Raw genomic sequence first — 16,647 nt, forward strand, 5'->3', positions numbered from 1 at the left:
GAAATCAAGAAAAATATCAACTTTTCAGGTCAGTTAACCAGTTTTTCTTTTAAAATTGGGAATCAAAATAAATCCTCGCTATGGAGGACACTTATGAACAGTGAATCAATGGGCATCAAAGGGGACTCTGCAATCTAGGAGAGAAAGAAGAAATGCAAGGTGCTCATGGAGAAGGCCTTCTACCTGAGTCTTAAAAAAATACGAATGTGGCCAGGAGAGATAATTCAGTGGTTCCAGAGGTTCTGAGTTCAATTCCCAGCACCCACAGAGCAGCGCAGGCCTGTCTGTAACTCCAGTTCCAGGAGAGCTGACACCCATACACAGACATACTTGCAGGCCAAACACCAATGTACATGAAACAAAAGTAAATAAATTAAAAAATATATAGAAACAAATCCTTCTGCCACCTGGAGAGCCTGAGAATCATATATAATATACCTTGCATGATTCTGGAACTTTCTTGACTGACAGGAGCCAACTTCTATAAGCATAGCCTGGGAACCACGTGAAATGTACTTTGCCCATTTCTGAACTTATCTTGACTTGAGAGAGGCAAGTTCTGCAAATAAAACCAGTGAAGTATTGTGGCACACTCCTCTCATTCAGGAGCTCCATGCATTCAGAATGGGGCACTGGGCACCTTGTCTTATTCAGAAATTTATTGACTGGTAGACACTAAGTTCCATTTTGGTGGGGAGAGGGAGGTTCATGGAAAACGTATATTTGAGCTTTTTCAGATGTAGTGTGGATTTTTTTTCTGTTAAGCTATGAGGATTTCCTGTTAAGACATGTGGAGTATTCATTTCTTCAAAAAGGAAAACAAACAGACAAACAAAACAAAACAACAAAATACCAAAACCTGCATGTCCTGGCTAATGACCACAGGGAAATTCTGTTCCCTTTCAGGACCCAGACTCACTCAGTAAGTATGTGATGAGTGCAGATTCCCTACTGGAAAAGGGCGCTTGCTTTGGGTTAGCACTGAGGTGGCAGAAGACAGAAGTATCAATGGAGCTGGAGTAGGTGACTAAAGGCTCATCTGAGGCACATAAAGACAAATGTAGGAAAGAGGGAGAGATCTCATAGCCAGGAATAGATGTGCACACAAAGGACATCCTCAGCATAAAGGGACAGAAAATTCCATGGGCTCACCCTGAAGAAGATGAGTCTGTAACGTGATGAGTACAGAATAACGCTGGCCAGGATGGGGCAGAGGCTCTAATGGGTGGTGGTGGGTCTTATTCTGCACTCTCCTTGGCTCCTTGCTCCTTTGCTCTCCCTGAAGAGTATGCAAACAAGAAATACAGGGTGTAGATGCAAAGATAAGGAGAATTATTGCAATGTAGTGCCAAGCACACATGGTGTCACATGAGCACATCAGTGGATGACACTAGATAATGCTTAATGACACATTGTGCTAATCTATATTCTAAACAAATACAGGAACATTTCTAAATTCTTCAGATCAAGCAGCCTTTTCTGAGGGACTTTGTCTTGTCTAGGTGATTGACAGGCCCATTTGATTTGAGTCTTATAGGAGACCTCTTGCAAGGCTCAGGGATCCTGCAATCAGGTGTAGATAGTTTTTGTTTGTTTTCTATCAGTGATATTACAGGTAGTTCATATGTCACATCTCTTTCTAGGACCAGAAAGAACTAAGGTCTCATTCCTCTACAAGTAATTAGGATCCTGCTGTTTCTGCCTTTTGTTATGAAGGAAGAGCCCATCCTCCACTACCTTCAAGCCTGATAATATCCAACCAGCTGCTAAGCTACAATTCCATCACCAATTCTTTACATGCTGGTCAGAATTCAGAAGAGAGAGCTAATTCTTCTAGGGGAAACAAGTATCCTTTCTCTTACTTAATATAGTCTTCCTCCTAGGCCCATCCATACTCTGCTCTCTTTATGAAACATCTATGGTTTTGTCTTGGTTTAGATTCTCAGAACACACCTTTTATGCCTACTCATTGAACTATGGATATTGATATGGATATGTATCCACTCTGCCATACTGACAGTATGAGAGACTGGTAAATGTTTTCTGTAAAGCATCAAATCGGGAGTAGTTTCTGCTTTAGGGCTTTTTCACAAATGAGCAATTAATATGCAATTATTGTATAAATCACAGTGTAGACAATGTATGAATCAATACCAGGGTATATTCTAATAAAACTTTAAAATCTGTTATAGACACTGAAATTTGAGTTTTATGAAATGACAGAGAAAAATCGGGCCCCAGACTCCCAAAGTTCAATGAAATCTTAGATACCTCTGGGAATATACAAGATAGACAGGCAAGGCAACTGAAGATGCATCTTGGCAGCTGTTTCCGGATGGCCAGGCTGCCCCCTTTTGGTTATCTTAGGAACTGCAGTCAAATCCTGGTCACAGCTTGTAGCTCAAGTGCTAAGAGGACTTCCCCAGTGGCCACACATGCTCCCTAACAAAGGCTTTGCATCCTCAGAAGAACTAGCTTGCTTTATATATTTATTTTGATTTTTTTTTTTTGAGACAGGGTTTCTCTGCACAGCTCTGGCTGTCCTGGAACTAGCTTTGTAGACAAGGCTGAAGAACTCAGAGAGCCACCTGCCTCTGCCTCTATTCTGGGATGAAAGCTTGCACCACTGTGCCTGTTGATAGCTTTATTTAGAATTTTATTTGCATTGCGAGTACTGACTCTCCTCTTGGGAAAAAGTGTTCTAAAAGGGAGAACCAATCAATCCATGATTGGGGGGCTGTGGCACCTTACTCCCATGCATATGCCATCTCATAAATATTCATTAAAACCCACTTTTACAACAGCCATCTGAGAGGTCTCCTGTTACCCACCTGTCATACTCAGCTGTCTGGAGTATGTTGTCACTTTGCCAAATGAACTTCTACTTAAAGTGTCTGTCTCTCAACTGAATTCTTCCCTTCAAGAAGATAAAAAATGAGAGAAAACTGAAGGGACACTAGCCCCCTCCTGCATGTGGCTCTGGCAGACCTTGCCCTTCTCCTTGATTTCCTCTGTCTTGCTAAAAACTGTTCGATTACACTCCTAAAGCTAGCCCCAATGGTTTATGTCCTTATCTGGCCACTCCTTTTTCCTGAGCTGACTACCAAGCTCCAATTATCAAAGTATTAAAATCCAGCAATCAGAAACCCCCTTTGGCTCACCTAATTAACGTGCCCAATTAAAATTAGACACCTCATCCTAACCTGGGGTTTCCCATTTTACCTTTATAAACCACCATTTGCCTATGGGTCTCGTCTGTCTCCTCTCTATCCAGAGGCAGTCCTTTGTCCTCCAGGACAAATAGCCCCGCCCACTCCCCCTTATTCCTTCCCCTTCTCCCTCATCCTCCATCTCCTGTCTTTGTCTCTTTTTCCTTGCCGTCTGTCTCTCTGGGAAAATTAAATCTCCTTTATGCTGAGAACTTGGTCTTCGGGGTCCTGAGCTGATACTTTCCCTTTCAAAACCTGTAGCCTGATAGCGGTCCAAGTCAAGAAAGGGAGGAGAAAGAAGGCAGAGCTTATAAAAGAAATATGGAGGGCTAGAGAGATGGCTCAGCAGTTGAGAAAACTCACTGCTCTTGAGGGTTTGGTTGTTAGCACCCACATGGTGATTTACAACCATCTGTAACTCCAATATCAGGCGATCCTACTCCTTCTCACCTCCATAAGACACTAGGCACTCACATGGCTCACATATACACATGCAGGCAAAGCATTCAAACACATAAAATAAAATCAACAATGTGGTGATATTTTATTTGTATGTTAATAAATAAAGTTTGCCTGGAGATCAGAGGACATAGACAGCCATAAACAAAAGTCAGGCAGTGGTAGCACAAGTCCTTAATCTGATCACTGGGCAAGCAGAGTCTCTGTGTGTTCTAGGACACAGCTAAGCATGGTGACACATGCTTTTAATCCCAGTACCAACCATAGAGACCTGGCGGTCTGTATAGACAGGCAATGACAAGGAAGTGAGGTGGCTGGGCTAAGAGTCAATGAAAAGGCAGAACAGCAAGGCAATAAATGCAGGTTAGACAGGAAGAAGCTAGTTTGCTTGGGAAGCTACACTGGTGGTGTGGTGAGCTAAGGTTAGCTGGTGACTATTCCTATTTCTCTGATCTCTATAGCTTTCTCCCCTGTATTTGGCTCTGTGTTTCTTATTTAATAAGACTGTTTAGAAATTTGTCTATACAACAAATCTAAAAAAATTTAAAGAATATGAAAAAAGGCTAAAATGACCAAGGTATAGTAATAGACAGGACATTCTGAATTCAAGAGGCTGAGAAAATTCCAAATAGGATAACTAACCCAAAAGAAGTCAGTATGCAGGTCCATGTCCTATAACTTGCATGGCAGGGATGGAGATATTTTAGAAAGACACTGTGTCCCCCACTCTGGCTGGCTATCAGACTGCTGAAATAACAGGCCTTGAGAAACTAGGATCCCCTTAGCAATCTCATGATGGGCTAGCCAGAGGTTGACAACTAGATGAGCACCTTCCACAAGAGCCAAAGATCCCACCAAAGTGGTGGGCAGGATCGTGTGGACTAGGGGCCACTTAGATATCACTACTCTGTCTTCAACATCATTCCAGGATCCTGAGCACAGACTGGGACCTCATTTTCCTTGGATTGGACACCATTGAATAAATCTCCTTTTTCTCCTTTTCACTATTATTTGGCTCATTTAATTGTTTTATGTATGACATGTGGATGAATCTGGCTTGTTGGGACACAGGCTATGACCCCAAATCTTGTAACACGAGCAAAACATCTGAGAGCCAAGGACAATAAAGTCTTAAAATAATAGTAAGAGATGATATCACACCTGCAGGAAGAAACAGTCCAAGTAACAGAGGGTCTCACTTTAGAGACCACAGAAACCAGATGGAAGTAAGAAAGTCTTTTTCAAATGCTGGGAAAAACAACAACAACAACAATAAAAATCTTTCAACCCAAAAATATCCACTAAAAATGTCCTTCAGGAACAAAGGTGAAATTGAGACATTCCCTAATAAAAAGAAGTGGAGTGATTTTGTTTCTAGCATTTTAAAAATAGACAGCAAGAAAGAATGCCTGCTAAATACAAATAAAAATAATAAGAAAGGGAACGATTTAGGGCTAACAGCATGTCTCAGTGGATAGAAGCAAAGGCTTAATGGCCCGAGTCTGAGCCCCAGACTGACCCCATAAGGGTGACAGAGAGAACTGGCTCTTGAAGACTATCCTCTGACCTCCCTGTGGGTGAGTGTATGCATGTGTACATTGTGTGTGCCTAAGTATATGTGCATGCGTGTGTGTGTGTGTGTGTGTGTGTGTGTGTGTATGTGTGTGTGTGTGAAATTTTAAAAGGAAAGGAATTGTTCAGTAGGAATTATTCCTGGCATAATAAGACGGTACAGTAGAAATAATAAGAGTGGGGATAAATTCAATAGATTTTCCATTTTCTTTTAAAGGTTTTGAGTTTTTGTAATGAGTGAAGATAAAATTACAACAGCTCATTCTAAATGGCTGTAGAAGATAGACTTAAGACAGTTATATTTGGAGAAAGCTTAAGCTAAGGTTTTTACACTTGGCTTGGATTGGTCCACTGGCACCAGCATACTGTGGTAAGTTATGTATAAATAATGCAATAGATACAACTACTGATACACTTTGGGGTCCTCTGTACAGTCCCACTGGAAGGGTACCCTCACTTCAACACCTAACTACCCTAGTCAGCTTTAAGAAACCCATAAATCAACACTCCAATTTCTTAAATGGCCATTAGGGAGAGGGGCAAGAGCAGGGCATGGTGTAGATGAACAGTCTTATTAAATGAGAAACACAGAGCCAATTGTAGAGTTAAAAGCCCAAGAGGTCAGAGCAGTAGCTGAGAGCTGAGACTGAAAACCACCTCTCTTACCCTTAGCTGTCACTATTGTCTCTCCTCTCAGAAAGAGGGCTACTTCCTGTGTGTCTGTCCTTTTTATTGACTTTCTGTTCTGCCTTCTCATTGGTTGTAAACCCAACCACATGACCTCCTTGTCACTACCTGTCTGTACAGACCTCCAGGTATTCTATGGTTGTATTGAGATTAAAGGCATGTGTCTCCATGTTGGCTGTATCCTTGAACTCACAGAGATCTGCTTCACAAGTGCTGGGATTAAAGGCATGCACCACCACTGCCCAGCTTCTGCTATGGCTTGCTATTAGCTCTTACCCCCGGGCAACTTTATTTACTAGCATACAAGTAAAATCATATTTCAGTACAAATAAAATATCACCATAACATGGAAACCAGATTGGCAGATTAGTGCACGGACCCCAAAGCAGCGCTATTAGAAACACCCTTGGTTCTCTAGTCAGCAGAACCTGCTGGGAGCTCCAGTTCCTTATCTTCTGTATGAGCATCGTATCTGGAGGCTTTGTGTGAGGGTCCGGACTAGAACTCCAGTCCAGACACGAACTCCTACTGAAAAGCTTTGGAACTCAGGGCTCTAGGTTTTCACAGCAAAAATAGGTTGCATTCTCCTCAACTTTGGGCCATTTCTTAAGTGATTCTAGGGTGTGATTGGGAAGGTGTGCGTGTTACAGTAGCATTAAACTTTTTCTTTTAAACTCCAAGAGTATCCAAGATTCCTTTTGAGTCTCTTCTTTAATTCTTTTTGTGAGGTTAAGAGCTCCAAGTGGTGACCCCAATTTCACTGGTACAGAATCACCCCCCCCCAAATATATAAAAACATCATGACCAGAAGCAACTTGGCAAGAGGGGTTTATTTCAGCTTTCAGCTCTCAGGTCACCCTCTATCACTGAGGAAGTCAGGACAGGAACCTGAAGGCAGGAACTGATACACGGTCATGGAGGAATACTGCTTACTGGCTTGGTCTGTCATGGCTTGCTGAGCCTTCTTTCTTATATTATCCAGAATTACTTGCCTGTGGCGGCATTGCCCACAGAGAGCTGGGCCCTCCCACACCTGTCATTAATCAAGGCAATACTCCCAAGACTTGTGTGTAGGCCAATGGATGGAAGCGTTTTCCCAATGGTAGTTTCCTGGTCTCTGATAGATCTACCTCATGTCATGCTGATAAAACAAAACAAAACAAAACAACAAAACTAGCCCAGACAACATGACAAACTCGACAAACTTCTTGGTGCTTCCCATAATAGAAGTACAAGCTATATCCATACAAAAAACATTTTGTGTTTTTTCATAGTTTTATCAGTAACTGGCCAATGCTGGAGACAGCCCAACCCTTTTACAATAAGTTTTTGGGTTTTTACTGCAAATCCAAAATGTCTGGGTTTGTACTGTGTTATACATAGTTGAGACATGACGGAGAAAACTGAGTGTATGAATGAGATCCTCTTTTTATGACTGCAACTTCTCTTCTGTAATTATTATTTCAATGAAGAAAATACGTAACCCTGTTTTGCCACGGCAGTAGAGACCCATACATAATTGCACAAGAGGAGAACCAAGGAGCTTCTCATAACCCCAGCAGCAGGGCGCTGGATGGGTCTTGACAAGGAAGGATGCTGGATACTGGGTGCATTTGCTCAGGAGACAGCCTGCCAGGGGCTGTGGAGTATGCGAAGGGGCGGGGTTCAGCTCAGCTAGGTGTAGAGAACTGGGGAGCAAGAGGCGCCGCGCCTCCTGTGGCTCTGTGAGGTTTCGGCAGTTTCTGTGGACCTCGGCGCCTGGCTGGGAACTTTCTTAGAACTGCAGTTTGGCTGGCGGCACTGACTTTGCCTTGGTCACCGCCAGCTTCTCTCGCGCGGCGCCGCTTCTCTCCCGCGCCTCCCCGGCCCCGGTCACCCCACGCGCGGACGCCGCGCTCGTGGAGCCCAGCATGCCGTGGAACTTGACCGCGGAGCAGTTTTCTGCGCTGCTGCGGCTGCACAACCTGACTCGCGCACAGTTCATCGCGCGCTATGGGCTGCGGCCACTGGTGCTCACCCCGCAGCTGCCGGCGCGCGCCAGGCTGGCCCTCCTGCTCACCGGCTTGCTCATCTTCGCCCTGGCGCTTTTCGGCAACGCCCTGGTGGTCTATGTGGTGACCCGCAGCAAAGCCATGCGCACCGTCACCAACATCTTCATCTGCTCCCTGGCGCTCAGCGACCTGCTCATCGCCTTCTTCTGCATCCCGGTCACCATGCTCCAGAATGTCTCAGACACCTGGCTGGGGGGTAAGGAGGTCCCAGCTGTCCTTTCTGGTTGCCTTTTGTTTCTTCATCAAGAGATTCCCTGAATTCAAAGAACTTCCCTGAGGGGCTCACTTGCTGAGGAGGCATTTGTTTCTTTGTTTTATTTTCTTTGTGCCTTATGTGTTGGGTCCAGCATCCCTTCTTGTCCCGTAGATATATTGTTTGCGGTAAGATTCAAGTACAGTCCAGGGCAGGCGTGATTATTCACTAATTTCAGCTCCTCCCCATGATTACAAGGTTCCATGCATACACATACCGTTTAAAATAAACCATTACAATTTTAGAATAATCTTTCCCAAAGGTTCTTTTTTTTCTCTCCTTCCCCCCAACTTCCAGGCTTCCTTCTCAGTGGCTTACGTGGCTTTCAGACAGCTGCTTGTATGTATTCGCTAATACACAGACTTAAAACTGTTCACAAAAAGTATACACTGTAGAAAAATGTCTTGGCGTAGTTCTTGCTAGTATTTGTATTCACGGATTTGTAAAGGGAGGGAACAGTAAACATGTCTCTTGACTTCTGAAGGACGGATGGAATTGCCCCCATTGGAACAAGGGGTAAAAACCGCACAGAAACCATAAAGATAGGGAGTCAAGAAGGAGGAGCAGTGGTTGGGACAGAAAGACCAAAGGACACTGAGTTCTTGGGCCTCCAAAGACCTTTAGCAATGTTCTCCCCCACTGCTTCCCGGGCATTGGACGTTTTCATGAGCGGTTGAAAATCTTAGAAAGTGGTTGCATATGCACGAGCATGGATCATTACGCCTTCTGGTTCTGCCATTTCTGCCCCTAGGCTAATCTTTTTAAGCACAGGGAGGCAGTTCTTATCTCACCTTACCAACCACCAGGAGATCACCAGAGAATACTTTAACATTGCTCCTTTTCAGTAGTTTGAGTTGCATTTCTGGTTTGGGACAAGGATACTAAATTGTTCGCTGTCATTTCACCTATGATGCATTTTCTGAAATAATGAATACACAGCATTGATTTGAACGTATTCCAGAGTATAAGATCTTTATAAACGGATTAGAGATTAGAAACCTTTTGTGTTCTCTGATAAAACAATTGCATTTGGGCATCCTAGGGTTACCCACGACAGCTAATTCCATCAAATTAACGGGAGAATTCTGGCTTATCAATTAGAACGTGATTTTTGAGCAGAAGTTATAGAGTTACTGCTTTTCCTGTTGACATACATATTTAGGAGCCCATTCGTTCTACTGGGTAGTTGTAGTGTCATTGTGACAGGGAGCACAAGCAGCAGGGATCTTGGCCGACTGTTGAAGGACCAGAGCTACTGCTTTGGCTCTCACACGGGATAACTGAACATATCCGGGCCCCAGTGTTTAAATAACATGTTAAACTTTGGAGACGTCTGCGAGTGAGGCAGATCTTCTGCTCCAAGTCCTGTGGAGGGATGGTGCTCAGGAAGGTCACAGATCTTCCCTAAGAGGTCCCAGGTAGGCACGGCTGAGGCTTCTCTCAACCTTTCTGCTTCTCTTTCTTCCTACTCTGGGGAAGATGTGTCACTTCAGCTTCTAAATACTAACTGAAGACCATATGTTGCTCTTCTATTTTATAGGGATTCTGTAAGAATAAAGTGTGTTAGCAAAAGTGGTTTGGAAAGGGTGATTACCCCAGGTATGGTGGCACACACTTTTAATCCCAGCAGTGAAGGAGGTAGACAGAGGCAGTATGATTTTGGGTTTTTGGCCAGCCTAGGTAGAATGGTGAAACTCTATCTCAAAACAAACAAACAAACAAACAAACAAAACAGAAGCAAAACAATTAAGTGGCCATGTCATGGAAATACAAGTTATTAAGAACTGTTTAATTATAAGTGGCCTCTCATCATTTATCTAGGACAAACTTACGGAATAAATAATATTCCATATATTGAGTGACCAACAACAGAACTTGAGAGGTGGAGAAATGACCTACAAAGGGACTGTTCAAGGATATGAAAGAGATGTAACTTGCGTATTATAGATTAGCATGGTATTGCAAAATTCCTTTGATAAGTTAAAAAAAGGCAATCAAAGCTAATAAGAGCCAAAATGAATTCTTAATTTATTTGATAATGTGATTGAGAATCTGCTATAAAGCAAATTATTTTCCTTGAGAACATAAAAACAAATAAAGCTTATCTAGACCCTTGTGGGACCTCAGAGAATAGAATATAACCCAAGTGAGGCAAGGTAGCATTTACTCTTTAGAAGAAGATCCAGTGTGCAGTAGAGTTGGGAAGGCTTTCCTCAGCTGTGTTGTTTGAGCTGAGTCTTAAAGAATGATTCCAATTGTTCTCCACACAGGAGAATAGGCTATGCTGTAGGAACATGGTCAGTCTACAGTTTGGGGAGAGAAAGGTCTGATGTTTTAAGAACACTGTGTAAGGCATTTCAGGAATACAGAAACCGATATGTGGAAAATTGTAGGAAATGAGAAAAGAAGGCTACCGTGACTGGAGAGGGAAATATGTTATATAAAAGCCTCAAACATAAATGCCTCTCAAATGCCTCCAGGGATGAAGTGGGATGGACAGCGGCAGAAGGGAGGCTGCCTCCTGGAAGGGCAATATAGCCTCCTCCAGAGCTGTGGGCAGGGTTGTCACATTTTCTTCAGTAATCACTATTTGTATATCTCTTCCAAGAGAAGCCCTGAACATAGATTATCATGGTACTGGCATCTAACTCAGATTCAAGGAGCAAAATGCATTTGGGTAAAATAAAGCACCTGTATAGTCTTGGTTATAAGTTATAATTCATAATGTAAGTTATGAATTTTCTAAGACTCTTTTCTAAGCGTTTTTGACAGCAGTAGTCTGTACATGACTGCCTGACCTTCCGGTTTACTCCTTTCCTCTCCTAGCTTGCTTTCCATTGCTGGGATAAAACACCATGACCAAAAGCAACTTGAGGAGGAAAGGCTTTATTTGTCTTACACATCTGAGTCACAATCCACCACCAAGGGAAGTCAAGACAAGAACTTAAGGCAAGAGCTTGGAGGAAGGAACTGAAAGCAGAGGGCATAGAGGACTACTGTTTGTTTACTTATAGTTTTTGCTCTCTACTTGCTTATATGGCCTAAGAACAACTTCCTTGGGGTGGCAGTGCCCCAAGGTCTGTCCCTCACATCAGTCTAATCAAGAAAATGTCTCTCAGACTTGCCTGCGGGCAATCTGATGGAAGCATGTTCTCAACCAGGGTTTCTTCATCCAAGACAACCTTAGTTTGTGTCAAGTTGGCAAAGAACCACACATCTCATTTCCCAGAGACCACAGCTCTTACCAAGTGTTTTATCATGATTCTCGGGTGATGTATTTGCCACTGGAAGTGTAGTAAGCACCCCTGTAAGCAGTTGTTCTCAGACCTGCCTACATATAGACTCTCCCGAAGTGCTCCTAGAAATTGCCTGTGTGGGCTCTCAACTCACATCCACCTTGCTCTGACCTTTGGAGCCTGTGGTACCCAACAGCTCTACCCAGAGATTGTGTCAAGATGTCTTCTTGTGGGCTTAAAATTGTCTCTAGTGAGAGTATTTATAACATAGAAATCAACAGCTACAAATTAGGCCTGCAAAACAGAGAGCCAAGGAAATGAAAATACCAGGCTATCTCTTCTATCACATCACTGAGCAAAGACTGTGTGTCTTTTGGTACCAACAATGACAGCTGAGTCAGTGTATCTGTAAATAGGAGTTTATTTGCTTGAATTTTATTCCTTAGGTGATGTGCCTGATTTGCAACAGTTCCATTTACTGTTTGGCAGAAGGTGAGGGGGTGTGCAGTTCTCTTTATCAACCTACTTCCTTTGTTGTTGTCTTTGGATCACTCATCCCCTCCCTAGGAATTATCAGAGCTAGCTACTATGGGTATCTTCAACAGTATATGTGTTGCAGTCAACAAAGCTGAATAGAGTTTGAGATGTGGTAAGAGTTTTGACATCAAACATGGAGATGTGGAGTTTAGAGTTTGCCCAGATGGTTTTTGGTCTTGCTTTGGTCCAGTTTTTTTTTTTTTTTTTTTTTTTTCCTGGTAAAGTATATCCTGTGTTTTGCAATGGTAATGTATATCCTGTGACATTATATGCTGGAAGTATGTGATCTGCTTTTAGATTTTGATTTTTTTGCAGGTAATTACAGTTCAGAGACTGCTTGAATCTCATAAGAGACTTTGAACTTTGGACTTTAAAACATTGTTGAGACTGTGATACACTATGGGGACTTTTGAAGTTGGATTAAATGAATTTTGCATTATGATATTGTTACAAGCTTATGGGGGTTAGGGAGTGGAATGTGGTAGTTTGAACATAATTAGCTCTTACAATCTCATAGGGAGTGGCATTATTAGGAGGTGTGGCTTTGTTGGAGTGGGTATGGCCTTGTTGGAGGAAGTGTGTCACTGTGGGGGTGGGCTTTGAGGTTTCCTAGGCCCAAATACTACCCAGTGATTCAGTCACTTCCTGTTGCCTGCAAGATGTAGCACTCTCAGCCCTAGCAGCATGTCTGTCTGCATGCTGCCATGCTCCCCTACATGATCAAAAATGGATTTAATCTCTGAAACTGTAAATGAGCCACCCTCGATGAAATGTTTCATTTATAAGAGTTGCTGTGGTGTTGGTGTCTCTTTACAGCAATAGTAAACTCTAACTAAGACAATATGCTTATCTCCTTTACATTGATATTAAGATTGGAGTGGACTGAGATGGGTCCTGGAATGTTTTGTGTGCTTTCCTTTAGTCTGTTGGGAAGAGGCCAGGGCTGAATTGGCCTATAACTGTTTTAGGACTATCACATTTACCTGTTCTTATCTCTAGACTCTTCATATCACCTCTTCTTTCATTTCTTATCTTTCTTTACACTGTGTTAGAGATCCCTTGAGCTTCCCCGACCAAACATATTTTGTTTCTAGCCACCAAACATATTTTGTTTCTAGCCACGTTTACCTAGTTTTTATTAACTTCTATGTTCCATTCATTCCCTTTGCATCCCTATACTCTTATTATTTTTAACCCTTCTGTATTAATGCATGAGCATGAGATCAGTGCGCAGTCTCTTCTTCATGATTCATGTCTGTGTAGAGGCTACTGTCAGGTCTCATTTCTGGCAGACTCTGGGCTCAGAGCTAATCATTCCTTGAAGGAACCTTGCATCTGATCTGCAGCAGAGGCTTTTACATCAAGATATCCTGTCAGAATTCCCTCATCATATCTTGTACTTCTGCCCAGTCTCAGCTATAATCATTGCAGGACAGATTACACAAGTATTCAGGATTTTGCAGGTGTGCTATAGGATATAAGAAAACAATGTTCTAGTGGATTATTAGGAAGGGGATGGAAATGTTTAAGGAAGAGATAGAGGATGGGGGTTTGTGGTGGTCAAGGTTCCCCAGTGCACAGTGCTGGAAAGTTAGGATCAGGACTCAGCAGAGAATGTCCAGAGCCTGATGGGTTGAGATGGGGAGCAGGGGTGGGTCTAGGAGAGAGAGGTAACCAGGGAGGTAACAGCTTAAGGCATAGTGGGATATGATGTATATGTGGTGTGTGTGGTATGTGTGTGCATGTGTATACAGGAACATGCTCACCAGTGCATGTATGTGTGGAGGCCAAAACTTGAGTTGAGTATCGCAAAGTCATCTTGAAAGACTCCAAAAAGATTAAGGGCTTCAATAAAGATATAACAGGCTGCATGCAATGCAATTGCTATGAATCTTTGCTGGACTCCTTTTTATATACTGCTTTCTGAATTTTACAAGCAGTTTTAAGTTCCATTCCTTAAATACATTAAAAACAAAACCATGCTGGTACATATGGACAGGAATTTAAAAAAGCCACTGCATCCACCATTTCTTTTTTATTTTATTTTCTTTTTTCATTTTAGCTTTAAGTACGTTCTTTTTAAAAATTTTATAATTAATTTAATTTTACGTATCGGCCACAGACTCCCTTGTCCTCCCTTCTTCTACCCCCTGCCCCCACCTTAATCGACCCTCCTGGGGATTCAGGTCAGCCTGGTAGATTCAGTCCAGGCAGGTCCAGTCTCCTCCTCCCTTCACCTAGGCTGAACAAGGTGTCCCAGCATAGGCCCCAGGCTACAAAAAGCCAGCTCATGGACCAAGGACAGGTACTAGTCCCACGGCCTGAGGGCCTCCTGAACAGTTCAAGCCAATTGACTGTCTCACTTATCCAGAAGGCCTGATCCAATTCCATGGGGGCTCCTCAGCTATTGGCTCATAGTTCATGTGTTTCCACTAGTTTAGTTATTTGTCCCTGTGCTTTTCTTCAATAATGGTCTCAATATCTCTTGCTCATATAATTCCTCCTCTCTCTCACCAATTGGACTCCTGGAGCTCCACCTGGGGCTCAACCATGGATCTTTGCATCTGCTTCCATCAGTCACTAGATGAGAGTTCTATCACAACAGTTAGGGTGTTCTGTCATCCAATCACCAGAGTAGGTCAGTTCAGGCTTTCTCTTGACCATTGCCAGTAGTCTATTGTGGAGGTATCTTTGTGGATTTCTGGGGACCTCTCTAGCACTCTGCCTCCTCATATTCCTATGGGGTCTTCATTTATCATGGTATCTCTTTTCTTGTTCTCCCTCTCTGTTCCCGATCTACCTGGGATCTCCGACTCCCCAAAGCTCTCCTTCCCCTGAACCTTGCCCTTCACCAGCCCCCCTCATGTCCAGTTTGCTCATGTAGATCTCATCCATTTCTCTGTCATTGGGCAAACCCTGTGTCTTTCTCAGGGTCCTCTTTACTAGGTAGCCTTTGTGGAGTTGTGAGTAGCAGTCTAGTCATCTTTGTTTAACATCTAGTATCCTCCTATGAGTACAGACCATGTTTGTCTTTCTGAGTCTGGGTTACCTCACTCAGGATGATTTTTTCTAGATCCATCCATTTGCCTGAAAACCTCATGATGTTATTGTTTTTCTCTGCTGAGTAGTACTCTATTGTGTATATGTACCACATTTTCTTTATCCATTCTTCAGTTGAAGGGCATCTAGGTTGTTTCCAGGTTCTGGCTATTACAAACAATGTTGCTATGAACGTAGCTGAGCATCTGCCCTTGTGGTATGATTGAGTATTCCTTGGGTATATGACCAAGAGTGGCATAGTTGGTACTTGGGGGAGACGGATTCCCAATTTTCTAAGAAAGCGCCATGTTGATTTCCAAACTGGCTGTACAAGTTTGCATTCCCACCAATAGTGGAGGAGAGTTCCCCTTGCTCCATATCCTCTCCAGCATAAGCTGTCTTCTGTGTTTTTGATCTTAGCCATTCTGATAGGTGTAAGGTGGTATCTCAGAGTCCTTTTGATTTGCATATCTCCGATGATTAGGGAAGTTGAGTAATTCCTTAAATGTCTTTCAGCCATTTAAGCTTCCTTTGTTGAGAATTCTGTTTAGATCTATAGCCCATTTCTAAATTGAACTGTTGGGAATTTTGATGTCTAATTTCTTGAGTTTTTTATATATTCTGGATATCAGAATATATAAAGATGTGGGGTTGGTGAAGATCTTTTTCCATTCTGTAGGCTGTCGCTTTGTCATGTTGACCGTGTCCTTTGCTCTACAAACACTTCTCAGTTTCAAGAGGTCCCATTTATTAATTGTTTTTCTCAATGTCTGTGCTACTGGTATTATATTTAGGAAGTTATCTTCAGTGCCAATGCGTTCAAGACTACCTCCTACTTTCTCTTTTATCAGGTTCAGAGTAACTGGATTTATGTTGAGGTCTTTGATCCACTGGGACTTAAGTTTTGTGCACGGTGACAGATATGGATCTATTTGCAGCTTTCTACATGTTGACATCCATTTATGCCAGCACCATTTGTTGAAGATGCTTTCTTTTTTCCATTGTACAATTTTGGCTTCTTTGTCGAAAATCATATGTTCATAGGTATGTGGATTAAAGTCAGGGTCTTCAATTCAATTCCATTGGTCCACGTGTCAGTTTTTATGCCAGTACCAAGCTGTTTTCATTACTGTAGCTCTATAGTAGAGCTTCAAGTCAGGGATTGTGGTGCCTCCAGAGGTTGTTTTTATTGTAAAGGATTCTTTTAGCTATCCTGGGTTTTTTGTTTTTTCATATGAAGTTGAGTATTATTCTTTCCAAGTCTATGAAGAATTGTGTTGGTATTTTGATGAGGATTGCATTGAATCTGTAGATTGCTTTTGGTAAGTTTGATATTTTACTATGTTAATCCTGCCTATCCATGAGCATGGGAAATCTTTTCATTTTCTGACATCTTCAATTTCTTTTTTCAGTGACTTAAAATTCTTGTCATACAGGTCCTTTGCTTGCTTAGTTAGCATTACCCCAAGGTATTTTATATCATTTGTGGCTATTGTAAAGGGTGACATATCTCTAATCTCCTTCTCAGTCTGTTTGTCAATTGTTTATAGGAGGGCTTCTGACTTTTTGTTTTTGTTTTGTTTTTTTAGTTAATCTTGTATCCT

The 16,647-nt window shown here is 42.4% G+C and overlaps 1 protein-coding gene across 1 annotated transcript in view; it reads left to right on the top strand.

Moving 5' to 3' along the window:
* Positions 1–7,685: 7,685 nt before the first annotated feature.
* Qrfpr (pyroglutamylated RFamide peptide receptor) overlaps positions 7,686–16,647 on the top strand; it is a 71,231-nt gene continuing 62,269 nt past the window's right edge. The window contains exon 1 of the mRNA XM_036182351.1: positions 7,686–8,174. Coding sequence (XP_036038244.1) covers positions 7,838–8,174 — 337 coding nt within the window. The 5' untranslated portion in view covers positions 7,686–7,837. The remainder of the gene's footprint in view (positions 8,175–16,647) is intronic.

The sequence above is a fragment of the Onychomys torridus genome, chromosome 3 (assembly GCF_903995425.1).
Source record: "Onychomys torridus chromosome 3, mOncTor1.1, whole genome shotgun sequence".
NCBI lineage: Eukaryota > Metazoa > Chordata > Mammalia > Rodentia > Cricetidae > Onychomys > Onychomys torridus.